The 20,097-nt window shown below is 37.5% G+C and overlaps 1 protein-coding gene across 6 annotated transcripts in view; it reads right to left on the bottom strand.

Annotated features, from left to right (window-relative positions):
* phldb1a (pleckstrin homology-like domain, family B, member 1a) overlaps positions 1–20,097 on the bottom strand; it is a 42,498-nt gene that overhangs the window by 5,091 nt on the left and 17,310 nt on the right. For 3 of the 6 annotated variants that reach the window (XM_016472329.1, XM_016472328.1, XM_016472333.1), the window contains 16 exons: positions 17,237–18,444; positions 12,596–12,832; positions 11,456–11,593; positions 11,025–11,162; positions 9,932–10,060; positions 8,070–8,225; positions 7,831–7,941; positions 5,611–5,697; positions 5,032–5,151; positions 3,481–3,600; positions 3,017–3,175; positions 2,641–2,784; positions 2,230–2,325; positions 1,776–1,845; positions 1,432–1,675; positions 87–177 (listed from right to left, as the gene is read on the bottom strand). In XM_016472329.1, the coding sequence (XP_016327815.1) occupies positions 87–177; positions 1,432–1,675; positions 1,776–1,845; positions 2,230–2,325; positions 2,641–2,784; positions 3,017–3,175; positions 3,481–3,600; positions 5,032–5,151; positions 5,611–5,697; positions 7,831–7,941; positions 8,070–8,225; positions 9,932–10,060; positions 11,025–11,162; positions 11,456–11,593; positions 12,596–12,832; positions 17,237–18,444 (3,248 nt within the window). The remainder of the gene's footprint in view (positions 1–86; positions 178–1,431; positions 1,676–1,775; positions 1,846–2,229; positions 2,326–2,640; positions 2,785–3,016; positions 3,176–3,480; positions 3,601–5,031; positions 5,152–5,610; positions 5,698–7,830; positions 7,942–8,069; positions 8,226–9,931; positions 10,061–11,024; positions 11,163–11,455; positions 11,594–12,595; positions 12,833–17,236; positions 18,445–20,097) is intronic. The other 3 variants (XM_016472331.1, XM_016472332.1, XM_016472334.1) reach the window with 3 other exon arrangements.

Raw genomic sequence — 20,097 nt, 5'->3', positions numbered from 1 at the left:
ATTCATGAAAAAGATCTCTTTTATATGAGAGACAGGGAGAGGGATAGATTATATTTAACAGACAATTAAAGATTAATGGTACTCACTCGACTCTCCACCAGTCTGGCTTTCTCCTGCTGGGCCTCCTTCAACATCTTTTCCATCTCCTCCAGCCTCAGTCCTGCCAGCCCATTGCTGCTAAAGGAGAAACAGATACTGATACTGTTGCTGTGGTGCTTCCATTGGCTGAAGACGACATTGGGCAGATTATTTCTGCCTTCAATTATCTAATACATACACTGAAAAATTATAATTATAATAATTTTAAAAATACATAATTGTTATATATACACTACCATTTAGAAGTTAGGGGTTATTACGTTTTTTTATGTTTTTAAAAATTATCTTATGCTCACCAAGATTACATTTATTTTATTAAATATACACTAAAACAGTACATTTGTGTAATAGTATAATAATTGAAAATAACTTTTCTATTTATATTTTATATATATTTTCAAATGTAATTTGTTCCTGTGATGACAGCTGAATTTTCAGGAGTCATTACTCCAATATTCAGTGTCACATAATCCTCCTTTCTAATATGCTGCTGATGTGTTCAAGTAAAATATCTTACTATTATCAATGTTGAAAACAGTGCCGCTTAATATTTTTGTGAAAATTGTGATAGATTTTTTTTCAGGATATTTTTGATGAATTGGAAGTACAGAAGATTTTTTTCTATCTATTTAAAAGTGTTTACTGTCCCTTTTGAACAGCATTGTGTATTTAATGTAGCACAGTTAGTTTGGTTAAAACTGCAGAAATCATTTATACAAATTTTTGCATTTGGTAAAATATGACTTCTTAAAAACTACACCTTGATAAAGTAGCAAGATGCTAAAAATCATGTGCATCAGGCGCCTTCCTGCTGGGTTAGGAGTATGTGATTTTTTCTGTTTCACTTTTAAGTGAGGACCTACATGCTTTTTTGATGGGGCTCCTTTACCAGCTCAAAGGAAAATGTTGATCGAGGGTGAGGAGGGCTGTAGGAGTTTAAAACTGCTGAAACATCTAACCGAAATGTAAGAATTTGTGGTCAAAGATTCTTGTCCAGACTATCGATGCTGAAAAGTAGGGCAACATCAAGAGAATGTCTTTTCATGACTTCAGCATCTGATAAAAAACACCTGAAGCCTCCCTGGCTCCAAGGAGCGCATACTTTAAAATGACATTCTGTGCTCGTTCTGCCTCGGGACAAGACCAAACTTTGAAGACGAGAAGAATAGCATGTCTCTTTGTATGGATGTATGTGTTGTCATGGAAACAACCCAGGAACTATTCTGGGAAAAGGATAAAAAAAAAAAACATTTATGGGGAAATTGGGCAGCGTGACCTGTTGTCAGGGGAATGGAAGCAGAACGAAGGGTTCCCTTGACAACTGTGCCTCACCTTTCAGGTGAACAGGCAGAGTTGTTGCCGGTAGATACGCTGGTCTCCATGCTGTCAGAGCTCTCCAAACTCAGAGTGTCATACGTTGACTCTCCAGCTGGGGGTGCATGGTGGTGCAGAATGGAGTGGTGTACCATGGTAGCATCTGAAGGTGGGAAAAGGGAGTGAGAGCCCTGTGGTGCCCCCCAGTGGCTCTGTTTAGGATCCGTAGGCCTGATTCTGGAATCTTCACATGTATACAGCCCTAGAAAAATACATCCAGAGAAGATCATGGTGCTGAAACTTGAATTATTCAACACACACTGTTTACAAACTAATAATAATAATAATAAATGATGGGCTACCTCTGCCCTGTTGATCCAACTGTCTCTTGGAGTCTAAATCCAAATAAGTAGGAGACAGATCTGGGAGACTCTGAAGATATAAAAGAAGAGATACATAAAAAGTGACACATTTGAAAACATTTGCACAGTTATAATGGCGCAACAGTGGGGGTTTTTTTTTTTGTAGTTGAACCTATTCAAATCAAGTCTTGTACCTTGGTGTTTTGTCCAGTTTTCAAATACTGTAAGGTCTACAATGTTGTGATTCACCTCATTGCTGGTTGGATTGGTTCATCACTAATAACTCTTTTTAATCAGGGATTTTTTTCTAAGGGAAAAATACTTCTACTTTTGCTCTCTATACTTCAGCCCTGCAAAAGTTGTCTTCAAAAGTGCAGACTGTATATTGTGGCCTCTTTACAACAAAAAGAAGAGAGTTTTTGACGGTCAGAGGTTATTGTTTAAACTGTCTTACTTTGGTGGGTGTGTTTCTTCCTGATGTAGTCATGCTAGAAGGCGGGGGTGTAAAGGTGCCATTGGTCTGTCCCAGCTCACCGTCCTGCTTATAGATCTGACAACAAAACATCTCAGTGTTATTCTATTCATACTCTCCATCCAAAATGACAACTATGGCAACTTGCCCCCACAGCAAGGAAGAAGACCACACCAAAACAACCAAACCCGGCAACAAAGACCGAACCTCAAGTGCTTAACGTAAAAGTACTGCTTTTCATGTCATTTTTTATAAAAAAAAAAAAAAAAAAAAGTGGCAATTATTTCCTGTGAGATTCAAAACACAAGGTACACTAAGGACAGATAACTTAAGGACAGACAAAAGATAAAGGATGCAAGCAGAAGAGAAGACAGACAAATGATGAGAGTTTACCTGCATAGGTTTACGTGAGGAGATACACTTAGCTGGCAGAGGGGGAGGAGAGGCATGACTGGGCTCCCCAGCTGCCATAATTTCCTGGTACCAGTGCTCTGAATCTAACCTGGGGATTGAAGGCCTAATCCATGCAGGCTGGGTCTGAAGTGCAGTCCAGGTAAAGGGAGGATGGATGAGAAAAGAGAGGAAAAATTGATACAGCAAGGAAAGAAGAGATACATGCATTGAAAGTATGGAGTGGTATTTAGATCAGAAAATTAAAAGTATATCTCATAAAACCACAGAACTAAAAAGCTTGGAATCCCACATTATTCAAACATTCAAAAAGAACAAGCCAGATCTGTTGAACACCTCGACAACAGGAAATACACACCTCAACAGGAAGTGACTGGGAGGAGCCACACTGGGATGTGTGGCTGGAGTGGACAGGGTCAGCGACAATAGCTTGGAATGACTGGACTGAAGATGTGGGGGAGGGGTCAACTTTGGGCATCCCGAAAAGCTGGTTTAACTGACTGACTGTCACATACTCCTTGATATAATCAAACCATCACACACAAACACAAAATGTAATGAGGGCATTTTAGGTATACAAAAGCATAAAGCTGGCATAGCAAAGGCAGATGATACAACAACAACAAAGACAGCTGGAAACAGAGTTGGGAAGATATGAAAAATAACAGTTTCAAGAGAAGACAGCCAGTGGGTTATTCTGACAGCATCATAAAAAGAAAAGCCACAAACTAAGAATAAATGGCATTGGAAAGAAAAATGGGAGGTGGTGAGGCAAGGAAAAAGATTCTGTCATGGATGAAAGAGTGAGTGGAGGAGTCATACCTCACGAGGTGTGTCTGATGTTACAGCCAGCGGTAAACAAAGAGCGTTAGGGAAGGCAGTCTGGGCGGGGATACATCTGTTTCCATACATCTTATATACATCAGAGAGTTTGAGGTACTCCTGAGCACACACATTCATCCATCCATACACACATCCACAAAGGACATCAGTTCAGATCTCAAACGACACATGAAGAACTGTACCAGAAATCTTTATGCACCCACTGGAAAAAGCATGCTTACTCCCAACACATCAAAACATGCTACGCACGTCAAAATATCCAATGTACACACAAGCAGCATGTGTGATACAGAATGTCAACGTCCACCATATCCCAGTAATATGATATATGACCATTCCAATCATGAAAGGCCTGAACATAACAGACGACATGCTAGATTGAGGCAAACAACACTCACAATATGTGCATATTGAAGTCTCACACAAAATGAAAAAAATAAAAATACACTGAAAACCTGTTACCAACACTGCAACTGTGGCCAGTACAACTGGTGAATGCTCAAAAAGACTCAAATAACATATGCAAACTACAGTGACCACACATTTGTCTATTTACACTACCATTCAAAAGTTTGGGGTCAGTTAAGAATTGGTTTTTCTTGAAAGAAATTAACTTTTATTCAGTGAGGATGCATTAAACTGATCCAAAGTGGCAGTCAAGACATTTGCATTACTACAAAAATGTATATCTCAAATAAATGCTGTTCTTTTGAACAACTGTTTGCAACATCAATAATAAGAAGAAATCTTTCTTGAGCACCAATTTAGCACATTAGAATGATTTCTGAAAGATCAAGTGACACTGAAGACTGGTGAAAGACAGTTATTTTGAACTATAATAATATTTCACAGTATTATTGGTTTACTATATTTTTGATCAAATAATTGCAGCATTAAAATATACAAATCAGTACTACATATCAGTATATACTAATTATACACATCAGTAGGGTTGGGAACCAAGAACTGATTCTTATTTAGAGTGGCTTCAATATTAAAAAAAAAAAAAAAAAAAAAATCCTATCATTAGGTTCCTCTAATGGGTCTTACACATGCATGTGGGTGGAATATATGTTCTGCAATACTTATTCAATGATGCCACAACACTACTACTTATCTGAAAGCGCCAAACAAACAACTCCAAGTCATTAATTTTAATGAATCAAGCACATTACAAATCAGTGTGGTTACTGATTGGTTATTCATATGACTGAAGGTAAAGACAAACTAGACGTTTTGTCAGAAGTATTTCACTAGTCTTTAGTACTGTTGCTGTTATTATCGAAACCATCTTATCATTTGGTAATGAAATTGCATTTCTTTTAGTACTAACAAAATCGTTAGTGGGACCATTAAGGAACCATAATCATTCAATTCTTTACAATTCCCATCCCCACTCATCAGCCACACAGACACATGTTCCATATGAAGGGTGAAATGACTGAACTGCACAAGCGCGTAAGTGTGAATGACATAATGGTTTTGTTAGTTTGTACATCCCTCACAGCTGTCCTGGGGTCATGCTTTTACCTCCTGTGGCCTGTTAGAATATATCTGAGAGGTGGATCTTTGACAACAAGATGAGGGGAGCAGAGAAATCTGGGTAGGGAGTTCATCTAAAAGATCAGGTTCACTGATGCAAAGCACTTCCTGTTTTGAATATAAACACCGAAGTCAGACACCACCGCACAGACAGTGTTGCACAAACCATGCCAAAAACATTTTTATACCATTATTTGTCTTATCAAACTTCTTCAAATTCCCTCTAAATATTTTATGGCTGATCAAAGAGGCATCGACATGAAGCTTATCGCCGATTGCGATAACCCATAAAAAAACGTGCTCATCACTGCTAAGCGGGAGTTGAGTGTTTCCCCACGGACACCACCATCAGGACGTACACAACGATACGTTTATTTCAAACCAATGCACTAAATACTGAGAAACAGCACAGATATCTCATGAATTATAATGATTCTACGAGTTTAGATCACAAGGCTTCTGTATACAGCCTGTTTCACCAGCTTAGAGTAAAAAAGTAGTTTGTTTGCCAACCAAAAACAGGCCAATTACCCATTTGTACAAGTCATGGCTGTTGAATGCTCTTACCTCCTTTGTGCTGGCAGGCTTGGAGAAAGTCTTTCCACCAGTCAGGCTCTGGTATCTCTTCTCTAAGGCAGACAGTCTCTCCTTTTCCTTAAAGAGAAAAATATACAGGGTCAATTTACCATTAAAGGAATATTCGAGGTTCAATCATTTTTAGTGTTACGGTTTTTATGGGGTTACATTGTCATGGCAATGAAGATGTAAAATTGGATGTAACTGGAAAACAATTAATTGCGTCAACGCTGAACTAAATTGAGCTGAAGGACACTATTGACACTACAGCTGCTTTACAGCTAAAATTTAAGTTGTATCATGATGTATTTTGTAAAAATAACACTGTTATACAAAAAAGTAACCAATTTTTTCACACTAAAATGGCAACATTTTGTTGCCATATGATATTGATAAGATATTGAAAGTGAAAGTCGCAGTGTAACGGAAAAGTGACAAATCTTTTATTCCATATCATGATGACGTACATCCGAGTGTAAAAATATAGTTGTATCAGTCAGTTAAATGGATTATGAATTGTGGCCATTGCACTCAAATATAATGCACACTTGAAATCAGTTGTGGAGAGGCAGGGTTTAAGCGGACTAAATAATTGGAGATGTCCAGCATAAGTCACCAGAGAGAAGTCTGTCATTTCACTGGAAGATTGACATTTTTATTAAACATTACAAAGTTAAAAAAAGAAAATAAACATATACATGGGATAATCATTCACAATAAGATCATTAACATGAGTTTACAAAATAGATAGGGTGAATATTAATATCATGCCAACTTTGATGTTTATGACAACCCGAAATGATTGCACTGTATTTTATGTATAATCATTTTCTATTTTAACTGTCTTAAATTCATTTTAAATCAATTTTTAAATCCTCGTCAAAGTTTTTAAATTCCTTGTTGTATTTTTGTGATTATTATTATTTTTTATGATTATTTTACTTTGGCAGATATGCTCACTGAATATAAACCTAACAGACCACTCAGATCATTAGGATCAAGTCAGTTAGAAATACCAAGGGTTCACACAAAGCAAGGGGAGTCCGCTTTTAGCTATTATGCCGCCCGCAGTTGGAATCAGCTTCCAGAAGCGATCAGATGTGCTAAAACATTAGTCACATTCAAATCTAGACTCAAAACTCATCTGTTTAGCTGTGCATTTACTGAATGAGCACTGTGCGATGTCCGAACTGATTGCACTGTATTTTATGTATGTATAATCATTTTCTATTTTAACTGTCTTAAATTCATTTTAAATCAATTTTTAAATCCTCGTCAAAGTTTTTAAATTCCTTGTTGTATTTTTGTGATTATTATTATTTTTTATGATTATTTTACTTTCTTTTATGTAAAGCACTTTGAATTACCATTGTGTACGAAATGTGCAACATAAATAAACTTGCCTTGCCTTGCCTTATCAAAAATATGCCACAAATTTTGTCAATTGAGCTTAGGGATGTCTAATGCTATTTCATGCACAAACATACATACATTACAACATACAACATATATGAATTTACATATATTTACATACATTATATGTTGGATTCTCATGCTAAACATGATTAAAGTCTCAAAAAAATGAGTTGGACGTATGACGGAGTATTTCTGTGCCAAAGACACCCCTTCAGGGTTCATATAAGTTTTGGGGAAAAAAAAATTCAGAGTATGGCCCTGTATGACATCAAGTATGGAATTCCTTGTATGGGCACTTCTCCGGGAAGAGCAAACAAAGCGAGAGCAAGAGCACGCCCATCAACATGCTTCATTCGGGTTACAGAAGTCATCAGCAGCGCTGCACAGGATTCAATATAGTCAATAAAGTTTTTGTTCCTGTTTTATTTATGTCGATGTCACAGCTTGCAGACGATCGCTATACAAAAGCTACGCATGACTCTTTAGCTCAGCCCACAGCATGCCTCCAGTTTTCAGAGAGAAACGGTACAGCTGTATATGTCTTTTATAAATCTGATAAAACTGAAGACACTTCGGAGATATGAAGGATGCAATACTACTCTATAGGTATAAGATTAAAATGAGATTGGCAGAAACTCTGTGTGTTATGTCCCCTTTAACCTGTAATATTATATTACCTGTATAACCTATATAACCTGAAGTCTGTAAGTATCCAGTTGTAATATTTTTTATCTTTTTTGTGTGTTAAAGACACTTTGCATGAAGTGTTGATAGAAATGTAAAAAAATTCTCAACCTTCTGGAGCATCTGTAGGGCCAGGGTTCGATCTTTGGCCATCTTTTCACAATCCTGAGCTGCCTGAAGTCCAAGTTGGTTAGCCTGGATCTCCAGAGCTGCCATTTTCTCCTACATAACCAAGAGAAATGTTTCAAAGGAGGCCGTGGTTGTATGTCATTCCAGTCTAATACAGGATCAGCCGCTCAACACTGACTTTGAGTACTTTAATAGACCTGACCTGAGATCAGTGTCATTACCTTCCTTTTGGCCACACTCCGGTGATACTCTGCCTTCTCTTGCAACAGCTGCCTGCTGACCGTGTCCTTCTCCTCCTCCATGCCACTCTCTCGCTCCAACTGGCGGAACTCCAAATCCTCAAAGCGCTTAGTGGCCGACTCCAGTGCCTCCACCTTCTACAGACACACACATGCACAGATGGACAGAGAGAAGGAGAGGGAGAGGGAAAGAGAGGCAGACGAACAGATGGGAGAAACAAACAAGCAGACAGACAAATGTTCCTCAATGACATGCCAAAGAAGATCACTCTGTCTGCCAAACAATGTTTGCTGTATGGATAACTTTTTTTTTTCAATGCATCTCCTGAAAAAACATTTCATAAATGTCCTCCATTTGGTGCTTATTGGTTAAAGTGTACAAAGATACAGAAGACAGAGGCGATTCGCTCAGTTAATTACCATATCAGTGAATTAGTGAGATTTAGTAAAAAAAAGCACTTAAGCAAGAGTGGAAAGCAAAAGACAGACATATAAGTAAATGAATTTCATGCATTTTCATTGCCTAAAAGAGCAGAGGTGCATCATAATGATCATGGTTGTTCAGTCAGTGTGTAAACCCTTTACTGCCATGAGCATATTGTGGCTCAAGAGGGAGCGCAGACACACAGCCAACACACACAGCCATAGGATATTTGTGCAGTTTGTACAGATCCAGATTGTAACAAGCTGTCCAGTTAAGGCTGTTATATCATGTCATGTGTTTTGCCCATTAATTTCTGGTGATACTGGAAGGTGATATACACCAATGGTTATTTTTCATAGTATGTCTTGTGTACAAATGTTATTACATAGGAGTAGATACATCAATCTACTCTGCTAATCTCTGATTATTTGCTTTTTTTTGCTATTTGTTTTGCTTTTATTTAGAGGTGCACAATAAATTGGTACCATATGTGTTTTTGCATAACATCAGAGATTATTTTATATATGGATATTGTTATTCAATTTTGCATGTTTATTTCCTTTATATTTAGATTACCCTTGCTGTCATTTACCCTTGCTAAATGTCAATCATTACATAATTTAGTACATGTAATTTTAAATATCCATTTGTCATACTGTGCATTATATTTAAATACAAGTTTAAATATATAAATACACTTAGCATTTAAACCAACTGATATCATATTTTACTCTTTTATTTTTAATTTATTTAGAGAACTGTAATGTCAGCTTGTTGTATGAGCCAGAATTATAATATTGGTGCATCCTTATTTATTTATTAATTTGACTATCAATTTGAAATTATAACTGTTCTATGGTGTTCTGGCTTATTTTTAACTGACTGATGATGGCTTATTGACTGACTGCAATAAGAGAACCACTACAAGCATCTCTGTTTAATACACACACACACACACAACAATTCTGTAGCAGAGCTCTCATCTATGCTACTGTAAACAATGGAGAAAAGTTTTTTTACAAATTACATCCACATAGGATAATTAAGAGTGAAGTAATTTGCAGTTATGTATTTAATTTAATTACCATGCCACTGGAGGACTGTTGTGAGAGACTAACAGCAAAACAGCTTTGTTACATATTATTTTGTTTTCTCCCCCCCTCCCTCCCTCCCAAAAAGGAATTAAACACTGGATGCAATATATTAAAATAAAAAAGCTTTTTTTAATTAGACGCAAATTGAAAATTCAACACTAATGACGTGAACTAATAAAAAAAATCATGAGATCAATCGCTAATAATTATTTTAATCTACTAACAATCCTACTTTTTTTTTCTCCTGCTTCTCTTTGAAGTGAAGTGGTTGTATATGTTCGATAATCATTGTGACTCTCTCGGGCAGTATCAAAGCACACACTGACCCTGGTCAGCTGTTCCTGTAAGTGCTCCCTCAGTGATTCGGGGCATTTATGAAGCTGGCCCTTCAGCTCACTGTACGAATCCCTCAGCCTGGCCAGGACATCCCGCTCAGTTGAGACTTTTGCTCTTTCCTACAAAAATATTACACACATGTAATATACACACTGGTAAAATACACACGCAGCGAGTCAGTGATGGCGGAGAGGGGTGAAAACAGAGGAAACTGCTTAGATAAAGACACCATGCTGTGTTAAAACAGAGGTTTAGATATGGGGTTGCCATGTCGATCAGAGCCCATTTTGCAGCAGACTAAATCTGAGGAGAATAAATATTTATACAGCAGTCAGTTCTACTCAATACATCTATTCATATATAATATCGTATTACTATTAAATATCTAAATTTAGCCTTAGAATTGACTGTTCTGTGATATCTGTTGCCTTTATGACATTTGCACACATTTGTTGATGTGTGAATTTACTTATATTATTTTTTTGTTTTTTAAATACAGTACATTGACTTTATATTGCGGTCTAGAACAAGGTGGCTGTAACATTATCTACCTTGTTTTGCAACCCAGATTTCTCTGCTGTTTACTGTGAATGTAAAAGATTTACAATTTATTAGCCACTGTAGGTAAATAATCAGAAGAATAACAAAGTGCAGTAAACGGTAAAACTATTTGCGCTACAAACCAGCATGTTTATGATTACGATAATACAATAAAATTATATGATAACAAATACAAGTTTGCAATATCAGCAGCATAATGGGCTGTTTTTGCACAGGTAAAATAACTGAAAGTGGATAACACCGGAAGCCTTGCACATTCAATTTACAAATGGCCGCACCATTCTTTCATTAAAATAAGGTGGATATTGTAGATTTCATGCCAAATAAACTTTTATCAAAAGACTGATATGAAAGTGCCCACTCAAACATGCAGTGTAATCAGTGTCATTTAGATTAATGAAGAGTTAGACGTCAGGCTGTTAGAAATTAGCATGATAGTAAAGATGCATCCACAAAGTTTTTCAGGAAAAACAAACAGGAAACAGGGAAGAATGCTTCATAGAGTGTGTTTGTTGTCAGTACCTTCTCTTTCTCCCTCCGAGTCGAATTTTCCACTTCATTCAGTTTCAGCTGAAGTTGATTGATGATCTCCAACTCTGCATCCACTTGATCAAGCTCCGCCTTCCGTTCCCCCTGCAGTAATGCCCTCTCCATTTCTGCCTGCCAATAAAACGACACATTCAACAGTCTGTTCACTTCCATATGTTTCTGTTCATATGAATAGCGCAGCTCTGCTGATCAGGCAAAATCCTGAAAATGTTTCTATGCATGACAGACGGTGATGCACTGATGTAGATGAAGACGACCAGTGACTGAACAGATTTTACAAGTTTTGATGTAATCTACATCTCTCGCTCTCATTCATGCAATTATGACAGAACTGAGGGAAGTTCAGTGCACTGTGTAGGCACATCACACAGGCAATGGTCTGTAGGTTTATGATTCAGTCTAACCTCTTGTCTGGACTCCTGTATCTGCTGTTCCAGGTCAGTGACACGAGTCTTCAGCTCGTCCACCCGAGCCATAACCCTGAGCCGCTCTTCCTCCAGATACGCTCTCTCCTGCTGCCCCAGCATTGAAGAATCTTCATGCTGAGAAAGCATTTGTCAATTACAGCAAATTGTGTTTGTGCATATGTGTGTGTGTGTGTGGTGAGGCCTCTCATACAATGGTTGCAACAAATAAACTCTACCTGGCATTCTAACAGTGACCTAAATGAATGAATACCATTTTTCTCTAATGAAAGGGAGAGAGAAAGGCGTGTTTACGAGCAGAAGAAATGCGAAAAACTAGGTGAATTCAAATGGGACTACCAACAGACCTCAAGAGGTAAATGTATTTTTACTTTTCCACATGCAGTACATACGAACCTCTACAAGTACACCGTTGAGTGTTTTAGCCAAATCTTGCATGTTTTAAATTATGGGCACATATGCATAATAATGTGTGAGTGCAAATATGTCAGTGTACTCATTCAAGCAGTTTTGGTTTTGCATATAATGAAGTCTAAAATTCTGAGACCACTAACTCTTCTATTTTGCATTTTGATACACATTGTAATGGTAAATTTTATTATTAGTGTTACAATTTGAGTGAAAATCTGAATTGAACAATTTTTTTAGTATTTGGTATGTACTATATATTTTAATTTCAGTAACAATATTTAACATTTATTTTATTTGAATGACAGATGCACTCAAGCTGCATGAACTCCACAAGTTCGAGTGAAACCTGATAATCATGTTCTCCCATGTTTTGAGATGATTCAAAGAGCATCTTGAGCTTCAATGGAAGCAGGAACATCTGGCCATCTTTATAAAGAGTCACATGATCAATGTCACAAATTTACTTATTTGACTAGTGACCTAGAAATGGTGCAGAATCTTTAATATTTCTTAATCATTTTGTTTCACAGTGCTTCTTTGTTTAAAAATGATCCAAATCCAAATCCTGTGTATTTAAATTAGGTTTTGAAGCTCAATGTGATCTCAGATCTTTGGACCTTACTATATTTCTCTTTCTGTGTATGTGCATCAGTCTAATAGTGGGAGCATCTCCGATAGTTTGTGTGCATGAGTATGTGTGTGTTGTACCTCCTGGTGCTGGCTCTCAGTGCTGCTACATTCCTCTTTCAGGTTCTCCTCCTCACTCTCTCTCTGTCTGTGAGAGCTCTCGGCCAGCACACTCACAGGGTCAGGGGCGGGTCGCCAAACAGAGACCTCCTCCATCCCTGGAAACTGACATGCCCTCCCTCTGTCCACACCAACCGGAGGGTCGCTCTTATTATACTCCGCACACAAATGCAGGATGGTCTCAAGCCTCTGCCTCTCCTAGAAACAAGCACACACAAAAAAGGTTTCAGCTGTGCATAGAGCACAAAAACTAACACAAAAGTCTGAAATTATATTTCAGACTATTCTCTATATAACCATGTATGTGACAAATAAAAATCTTGAATCTTGATGTAAACACATTTAGTTAATACTCTCACTCGCTCTTCTGGCACATTAAACTCTAGATGTAAAAAAAGGATGTAAAAATCCTGAACATCTGCAACAGTGCTTGCGATGTCATACAAATACACTTTGCAAAAACTTTCCTACAGCTCAGTTACTGACCCCCAAACTTCTGAGCACACTCAAGCAACCTCTCACCTGGTTGTGATAGTCAGCTGCTGCCATCACTCTACCTAGATTGAGTATGTGTGTGTGTGTGTGTGTACATTATCTACTTACAGGCTGCCAGAGACCCGGTGTTCTCTCATAGCTCTAGCCAGACTAACTAGCGCTCTAGGCATTGGGGCTCATTATATTTTACATGGACAATACCCAGCTCAGCTTGGCTAGATGACACAAGTGGCATTACTAAAATAGCATGGCAGGGGACGGTGCTCTCACAAGCCATCCATTTCAGCTAATCAAATTCAATTTTGATGAAGTAGGGAATTATTTACAGACATAATTAACAATAAGACAGACCTGAGACTCAGACCTCTGAAAATGAACACAGTACCAGACAAATACAGTATTTGTTAAACATAAAAGACTGAAATTAGCACACTTGGTGTTCAGTGCTCTAAAAGTCTATATCACTGAGCCATTATTTCACCAGACCGGCCAATAAAACGACTTGAAACACATGCTCTTCCCTTTTAACGAGGTCTCCCCTGTCAGGAGAGTGCAGACAGAGCTCTGGAACAAGTAAACGCTAACTGATGGGTAACATAGCAACAGCATTCTTCTCCAACAAAAGGGTGTCAGCACAGCTGGTATGCATGCTGAAGATGCCACGACACAGACCAACACAAAGCACAGCGCACTAAACACTTTATGACACGACTGTTGTCTATTTGGGCCCTAACCCTAATCCTAAGAGGGAGAGAAGGTGAATTTAAAAAGATTCTTAACCTTACCTAATAAAAAAAACTATATATCTGTATTTAAAGTATTAATTATTTGCAGTGGAAAACAGTGTTTAATGTTAAAACTGATTTTTAGATGCTTTAAATCTGGTAAACAAAGAAAAAAAGAAAAGAAAGAAAATGTCATTCAAAATTTGGTGCCATATCGCCCTCATGTGGTTTACAGTATGAAATGCTTTAGTTCTCTGTAGCTTCCACAAACACACTGATAGGAACAAAAGGCAAAATGACCTCCAAAACTAAAGTGAGCCAGAGAGACACATCTTCACAGACTTTGAAGACAGAGAGTATGTGTTCGTGTGTGGTGCAAAGCAAGTTCTCTACTCGTGTGTCATGAAAATAATAAATGCAATTAGACATATCACTTTGCACAATTAGGGTAATAAAATGAACAGTTTTAAAAGGGAGGAGAAAATACTCCCTAATACTTACTGACATCAAAGTCTATGCATCCAATTAAACTTATTTGGCACAAATAATTTTAGCAATATTATGGCAAAAATTCACCTGTCACTTAGTAATACGGTTCATAAATTATTTGCCCAAATAATTTGTTCCACGTGTTAGGCTGGAAAATTTTTTTGAGCAGTATTAGAATTATTTCTGAAAGATTATGTGAACCTGAAAACTGGAATAAAGCTGAAAAGTCAGTATTGCTATCAAAGGAATAAATCACATTTTAAAATAAATTACAATAGAAAATGGTTATTGTAAATTGTAATAATATTTCACAATATTACTGTTTTTATTTTACTATATTTTTATCAAATAAATGCAGCCTTGGTGAACATAAGAGACTTTCAATCCCTAAACTTTTGAATGGTAGTATATATTTCAATACCTTTGCTCTGTAAACAAATTTGTTTCAGTGCTGGGTTAATACTTGATGTTAGATGTAACATCTGGTTCCTAAAGGAAAACCGCTTGTTAGTTGAGAACCACTGTTGTTAAGAATATGGCTGTCTAGAGAACATATGTGTGACACTGTCTGTGTCTCTGTGTGTGTGTGTGTGTGTGTGTGTGTGTGTGTGTGTGTGTGTGTGAGAGATAAAAGGTAGGCGGAGCACAGAAATACTACAGTAGAACAGAGAAGAAACCTTTTCAAGCCAACTGGGCCATGACCTAGAACTGAGTAAACACAGACTCATGAGGGGATTTAAGAGTAAATATGACATTAGCCCACAAGCAATATTATCTCATGTCAGGATTAGAAGAAAAGATCAGATCCCAAATGCTTTTTCTCTTGTTTCTAATTCACTTCTTGCTTTAATTTTTTTTTCTTATCTCCCAAATACTTTTCTGGTCAAGAACCAGTTGAAATCTCAGGGTATTCTCAGCGTTTATCACTTCTGCCCCATCTTTAACCCCACACACATCTTAACACTGAAACGCTACGAGGTCACACCTCTGAAATGTCATTTTTTAAACTAGCAATCAATGTCTGTGTATTCTATGGCATTAGGATGGAGATTAGTGCTAAATAGCCTACAGCTCAGCTGTGCTTTAATGTGGCAAAAGTCCTTTAAAAAGGTGATACCAACCTAAGAGCAGCTTTAAAAAAGGGCATTCAGCTCCTTTTGTACAAAAACTAGCACTACCTTTCAAATTGCCACACTATTGGACAGAGCTGTGCTGTAACCATGACAACAGTGCCAGACAGACCAGAGACCACAGGACAAAGTTTAACCAAAACAGAGTGAAAACGTGTTCATAATACACTTAATGTTCCTGCCATTGTCTCGAAACGCTGACCGGAGACTTATTATGGAAAACAACTTCCTATTCTTTATTAATTCAGTTCTGTCTCATAGTAAATATCCTAAAATAGTTTTTCTCAAGGGAATAACAAGAATTTTCTGTGGCTGCCACATATAATTAGGCTTGTCTGTGTATTGTATTTTTAAAAAAGGTTAGAGTATTTCATCATAAAAATGCCATTAAGGAGTTGGTTAGAGGCACAGAAGATGCATATAATTTCAGGGATAAATAAGGTGGCGACTGAGTAACAAAAATGAATGGCAATTCCATATGGGAATTTGAGCTGCACCCAAGGAGCATCTGGAGTTTTTAATAGGTTTAAATGAGAGAGATGATGTCTATGTGTGGTTAATTTAGGGGCTATGGTGGAGACGCATGTTTAGACTGCCAGAGGACAGTATATGTGTGCATATGAGGAGGAGGGTAGCTCAAAGCACTCAGATTGTGTCGGGTAAATATAGTCTTCTTGCAGCCACTCATTCTGCACATGAGCTTTTAAAAAGGCCTCAGGAATTTACATCTGTGTGTTATTTCCGACTTCTCTATGTCTTTACCAGAAAACTCTCACCATTTAAACTCCACCCGCTCAACCTCCAGCACTTAAATCTAAGTCCACTCCAAAAGCCAGTGACGCTCAAAGCCTCATCACTCAAATACTCAGTCCTCTACAGGAATCTATAACCTCTCTACTGCATTCACTTAGACAAACGATCACTTTATTAGTACCAGAACTCATATTAAGATTTAATTTGAAAAGTGAAAAAAAAAAAAAAACCTAAGCATATCCCACAACAGCATTGGAGCATCTGGATCAATTTTTATCCCATTGAAAACACCACGATGTTATACACACAAACAGTACAAGTTAAGAGTTTGGACACAATTGGCTCAATTTATGTCTCATGATCTTAAAAACCTTTTGATCTAAAGCATTTTGCTTAAATGATTGAAATTAGTTTTGAAGATAAATTTAAAAAAAAACTAAAATTTAAATGTGCGAGTTTTAACAGATAAAATAGGCAAAAACTTCATAATAAAATGACAAAATATTATTTTGATTTAACATTAAATAACCTGCATTTATTTGGTCAAAATAAAGTAAAACAGGGTTATTGTGAAGTGTTATTACAATTTAAAATAACTTTTCTATTTTAATATAATTATAAAATGTAATTAATTCCTATGATGGCAAAGAAGAATTTTCAGCAGCCATTACTCCAGTATAAATATATTTTTGTGTAAACCACGATACATTTTTTCAGGATTCTTTGATGAATGGAAAGTTTAAAAGAACATAATTTATTTGAAATAGAAATCTTTTGTTATATTATAAATGTATTTACCGACACATTTGATCAATTTAATGCATCCTTGCTAATTAAAAGTATTAATTTAAGTATTAATTTAAAAAAAAAAATCTTACTGACCCAACACTTTTAAAAGGTAGGGTACCCTCCATCTTATTTCAGAGTTTGATGATAAAACTAGTACTTAATGAGTAAGTGTGTCCAAACTTTTGACAGATACTGAAAATACACAATAGCTCAAGACATACCAGCCTCTCCATTTCCTGCTCACGCATCCTTTCCTCTCTTTGCCAGCAATGGTACTCAAGTAGGTCTTCCTCTTTGTCGCTGACCTCTGAAATGCTGTTCTTGCGTTCCCGTGTGCGCGGCTGAACCTGCCGAGGCTCCCTGGGGTTCTTTCTCTGGTTACGGGGACTAGTGAGAGGAGACACACCTGTCTGAGAGTCTAGAGCTGAGGTGATACCCGTCTTCTGCTTACAGCAAGGCTGGTCCTTCAAAAGAACAGATACAGGAGATGGACTTCTGGCATGCAATTTTGTATTTCCTACTTCTTCCTCAGCTGTGGCTCGTCGTTGGAGACGAGGACTCTCTGGTACAGTCCGGCCACGAGAGGTCAAAGGAACACCGGGTAGAGCTCCAGGAAGAACTGGCACCCCAAGGACACCTCTGCGTGCTGTGGAGGGGCTGAGAGGAGGAAGTTCACGCATGCTGGATTGTTCTACACTACGGCGGGATGACTGGGGACTGTCTGGAGGAAGGAGTGCATGTGAATGGGACTGAAGACTGGAAGAAGTTTCTTGGACTGATGAGCCAACACTGGATCTGGGGCTAGAAGATGCTGGTGAGGACAAGGAGGTGAGCCTAGCATTGATCTGTCTGCCTAAATCTCCAGATACAATTGAGACAGACCCAGAAGAGGAACCATGGGCCAGGTGTGGACTCTCGCCTCTACAGTTTGTAGAAGGGCTTGAGGGAGTTTCAGTCAAGGCTTTTTGAAGCCTGGGACTTCCTTGATCCTTTAGCCCTCCGTTGGAACTACTGGCTTTGGATGCAAAAGTGCGTGGCTGTGGCACCGGGGCCTGGACCGTGTGGGTGTAGCTGGTGGAACGGGTATTAGCAGAGTCCAAACAAGCCCCTGGACTACTAACCACAAAGGGGGTGGAGAGGGGGGAGAAAGGAGGACTGGTATTTTCATAGCTGGAGCTTACAGACAAAGTACCAGGACTGGTTGGAGGGGAGACAAGACCGTGGCCGCTCCCGTTGAGCATGGCAGACTGTGGAATGGGGTGGCGTTTTTTTTTACATTGCTCAGATGAGGAAGTCTGGCCTTCATCCATAGTCAGAGAATTCATAATGTCCTGAATATCCTTCTCAATAGAGCGCACAAGAGTGCCGTGTCCAGGACGAGGTCGCTCGTGCAAAGGAAGGTGGTTGCCATTGACTTGCCCATAGGTTTCTATGGAGAATAAATAACATTACTTGACAATCCTAAATATTAACTTATATCAAACATAGCAGACTCATACAAGATACGTACCAGGTTAACAAAATTTGTGATTTTTAAAAAATATATACACTAACATTTCGAAGTTTGGGGTTAGCAATAATTTTTTTTGAAAGAGATCAATACTTTTATTCAGCAAGGATGCATTAGTTTGATCTAAAGTAACAGCAAAGACATTATAGACATTATATAAGCCATTACATAAATGTCACAAAAGACAAAGAATACTGAAAAAATAAATATATCACAGTTTCCATAACAACTAAGAAGCTCAACTGTTTTCATCATTGATAATAATAAGAAATGTTACATATTAGCACCAAATCAGCATATATAAATGATATCTGAAGGATCATGTGACACTGAAGAATGGAGTAATAGCTACTGAAAATTCAGCTTTGCTATTTCAGTTCTTAATATACTTTAATATAATAAATTAAAACATATTAAGAATACTTTGCATTAAAACTGTTTTAACTGAATAATCAAATGAATGCAGTCTTCATGAAAATAAGAGACTACTTCAAACCCCAAACATTTTTTTAAAATCAGACCCCAAACATACACGAGGTCTTCTTCAAATAAAGAATTTAATTTATTTTACCCAGAACCATACTTTTAACATTAAACTGACAATCCATTATATAAAAAATTATTTACAACATTTTTAAAGCTATTTTGATCTGAACAACAACAAAAACAAAACCTAAATCAAACATCTAACTCTCAAATCTGGCAATCACATGGATTTGAAAATGCTATATTTAAAACTGTCAGGACCATATTTCACTCATACCACATGTGCTCTAAACCCATACAGGACAGGGCTGGGTATAATGCCTACAAACACACACCTCCCCCTCTCTTACACATACACTCTGGGTGTGTCTCTCAGCCTACAGACTGCGGATGGCAGGAATCCCACCCTCTGCCCAAAGGTCAGAGCAGACAGAGGAGAATGGAGCCTGAATTATGGCATGACTCATTCTGCACACTCAAGACCAGCTGAATGCACTCAGTTCTGTTCACTCTCTGCAGCCAGGGCCACCGGTGCACTAAACACGTTATTTTAGTCAGAGCCATGGCACAGTAGGGAGAACACATGCTCACAACACATAAGGGAAGCTACCATTTTAAGCACAAATGTCATTTTATTTGGAAATATACAGTATATATATATATATATATATGTTACTGTCATTTTACCAATCAAACAAGTAGTTCTTAAAATTTTTGTAATATTATGCTTCTACTGTCCAGCAGTAACCATCCAAAGATGCTATTTTGCTACTTGAATCCATTGATAAAAGTGGCTAAGAATTTATAAGAATTTAAACATTTTAGAATTTAAAGATTAAGTCAAATGAAGAATTAAGCGACTGAAATGACGGGACACTGCCTGAAAGATGGATACAAAGATAGATATGGTAGGACAAAAAAGAAGAACTTTTAATAAACTAAATGACAAAAACATTTGGTATGCTTATTGAACAGAATTTTTTTTTTTACCTTTCTGTAATTATAACACAAAAAGCCTTTTTGTCACACTGCTTCATAAGGAACAGCTCTTTTCCTGTTTGCTCAGCTTGTAAGGTGAGAAATAAT

Source organism: Sinocyclocheilus anshuiensis, unplaced genomic scaffold, assembly GCF_001515605.1.
Source record: "Sinocyclocheilus anshuiensis isolate Anshui unplaced genomic scaffold, SAMN03320099.WGS_v1.1 scaffold668, whole genome shotgun sequence".
Lineage (NCBI taxonomy): Eukaryota > Metazoa > Chordata > Actinopteri > Cypriniformes > Cyprinidae > Sinocyclocheilus > Sinocyclocheilus anshuiensis.
This window is presented reverse-complemented; position numbering and strand designations above follow the sequence as displayed.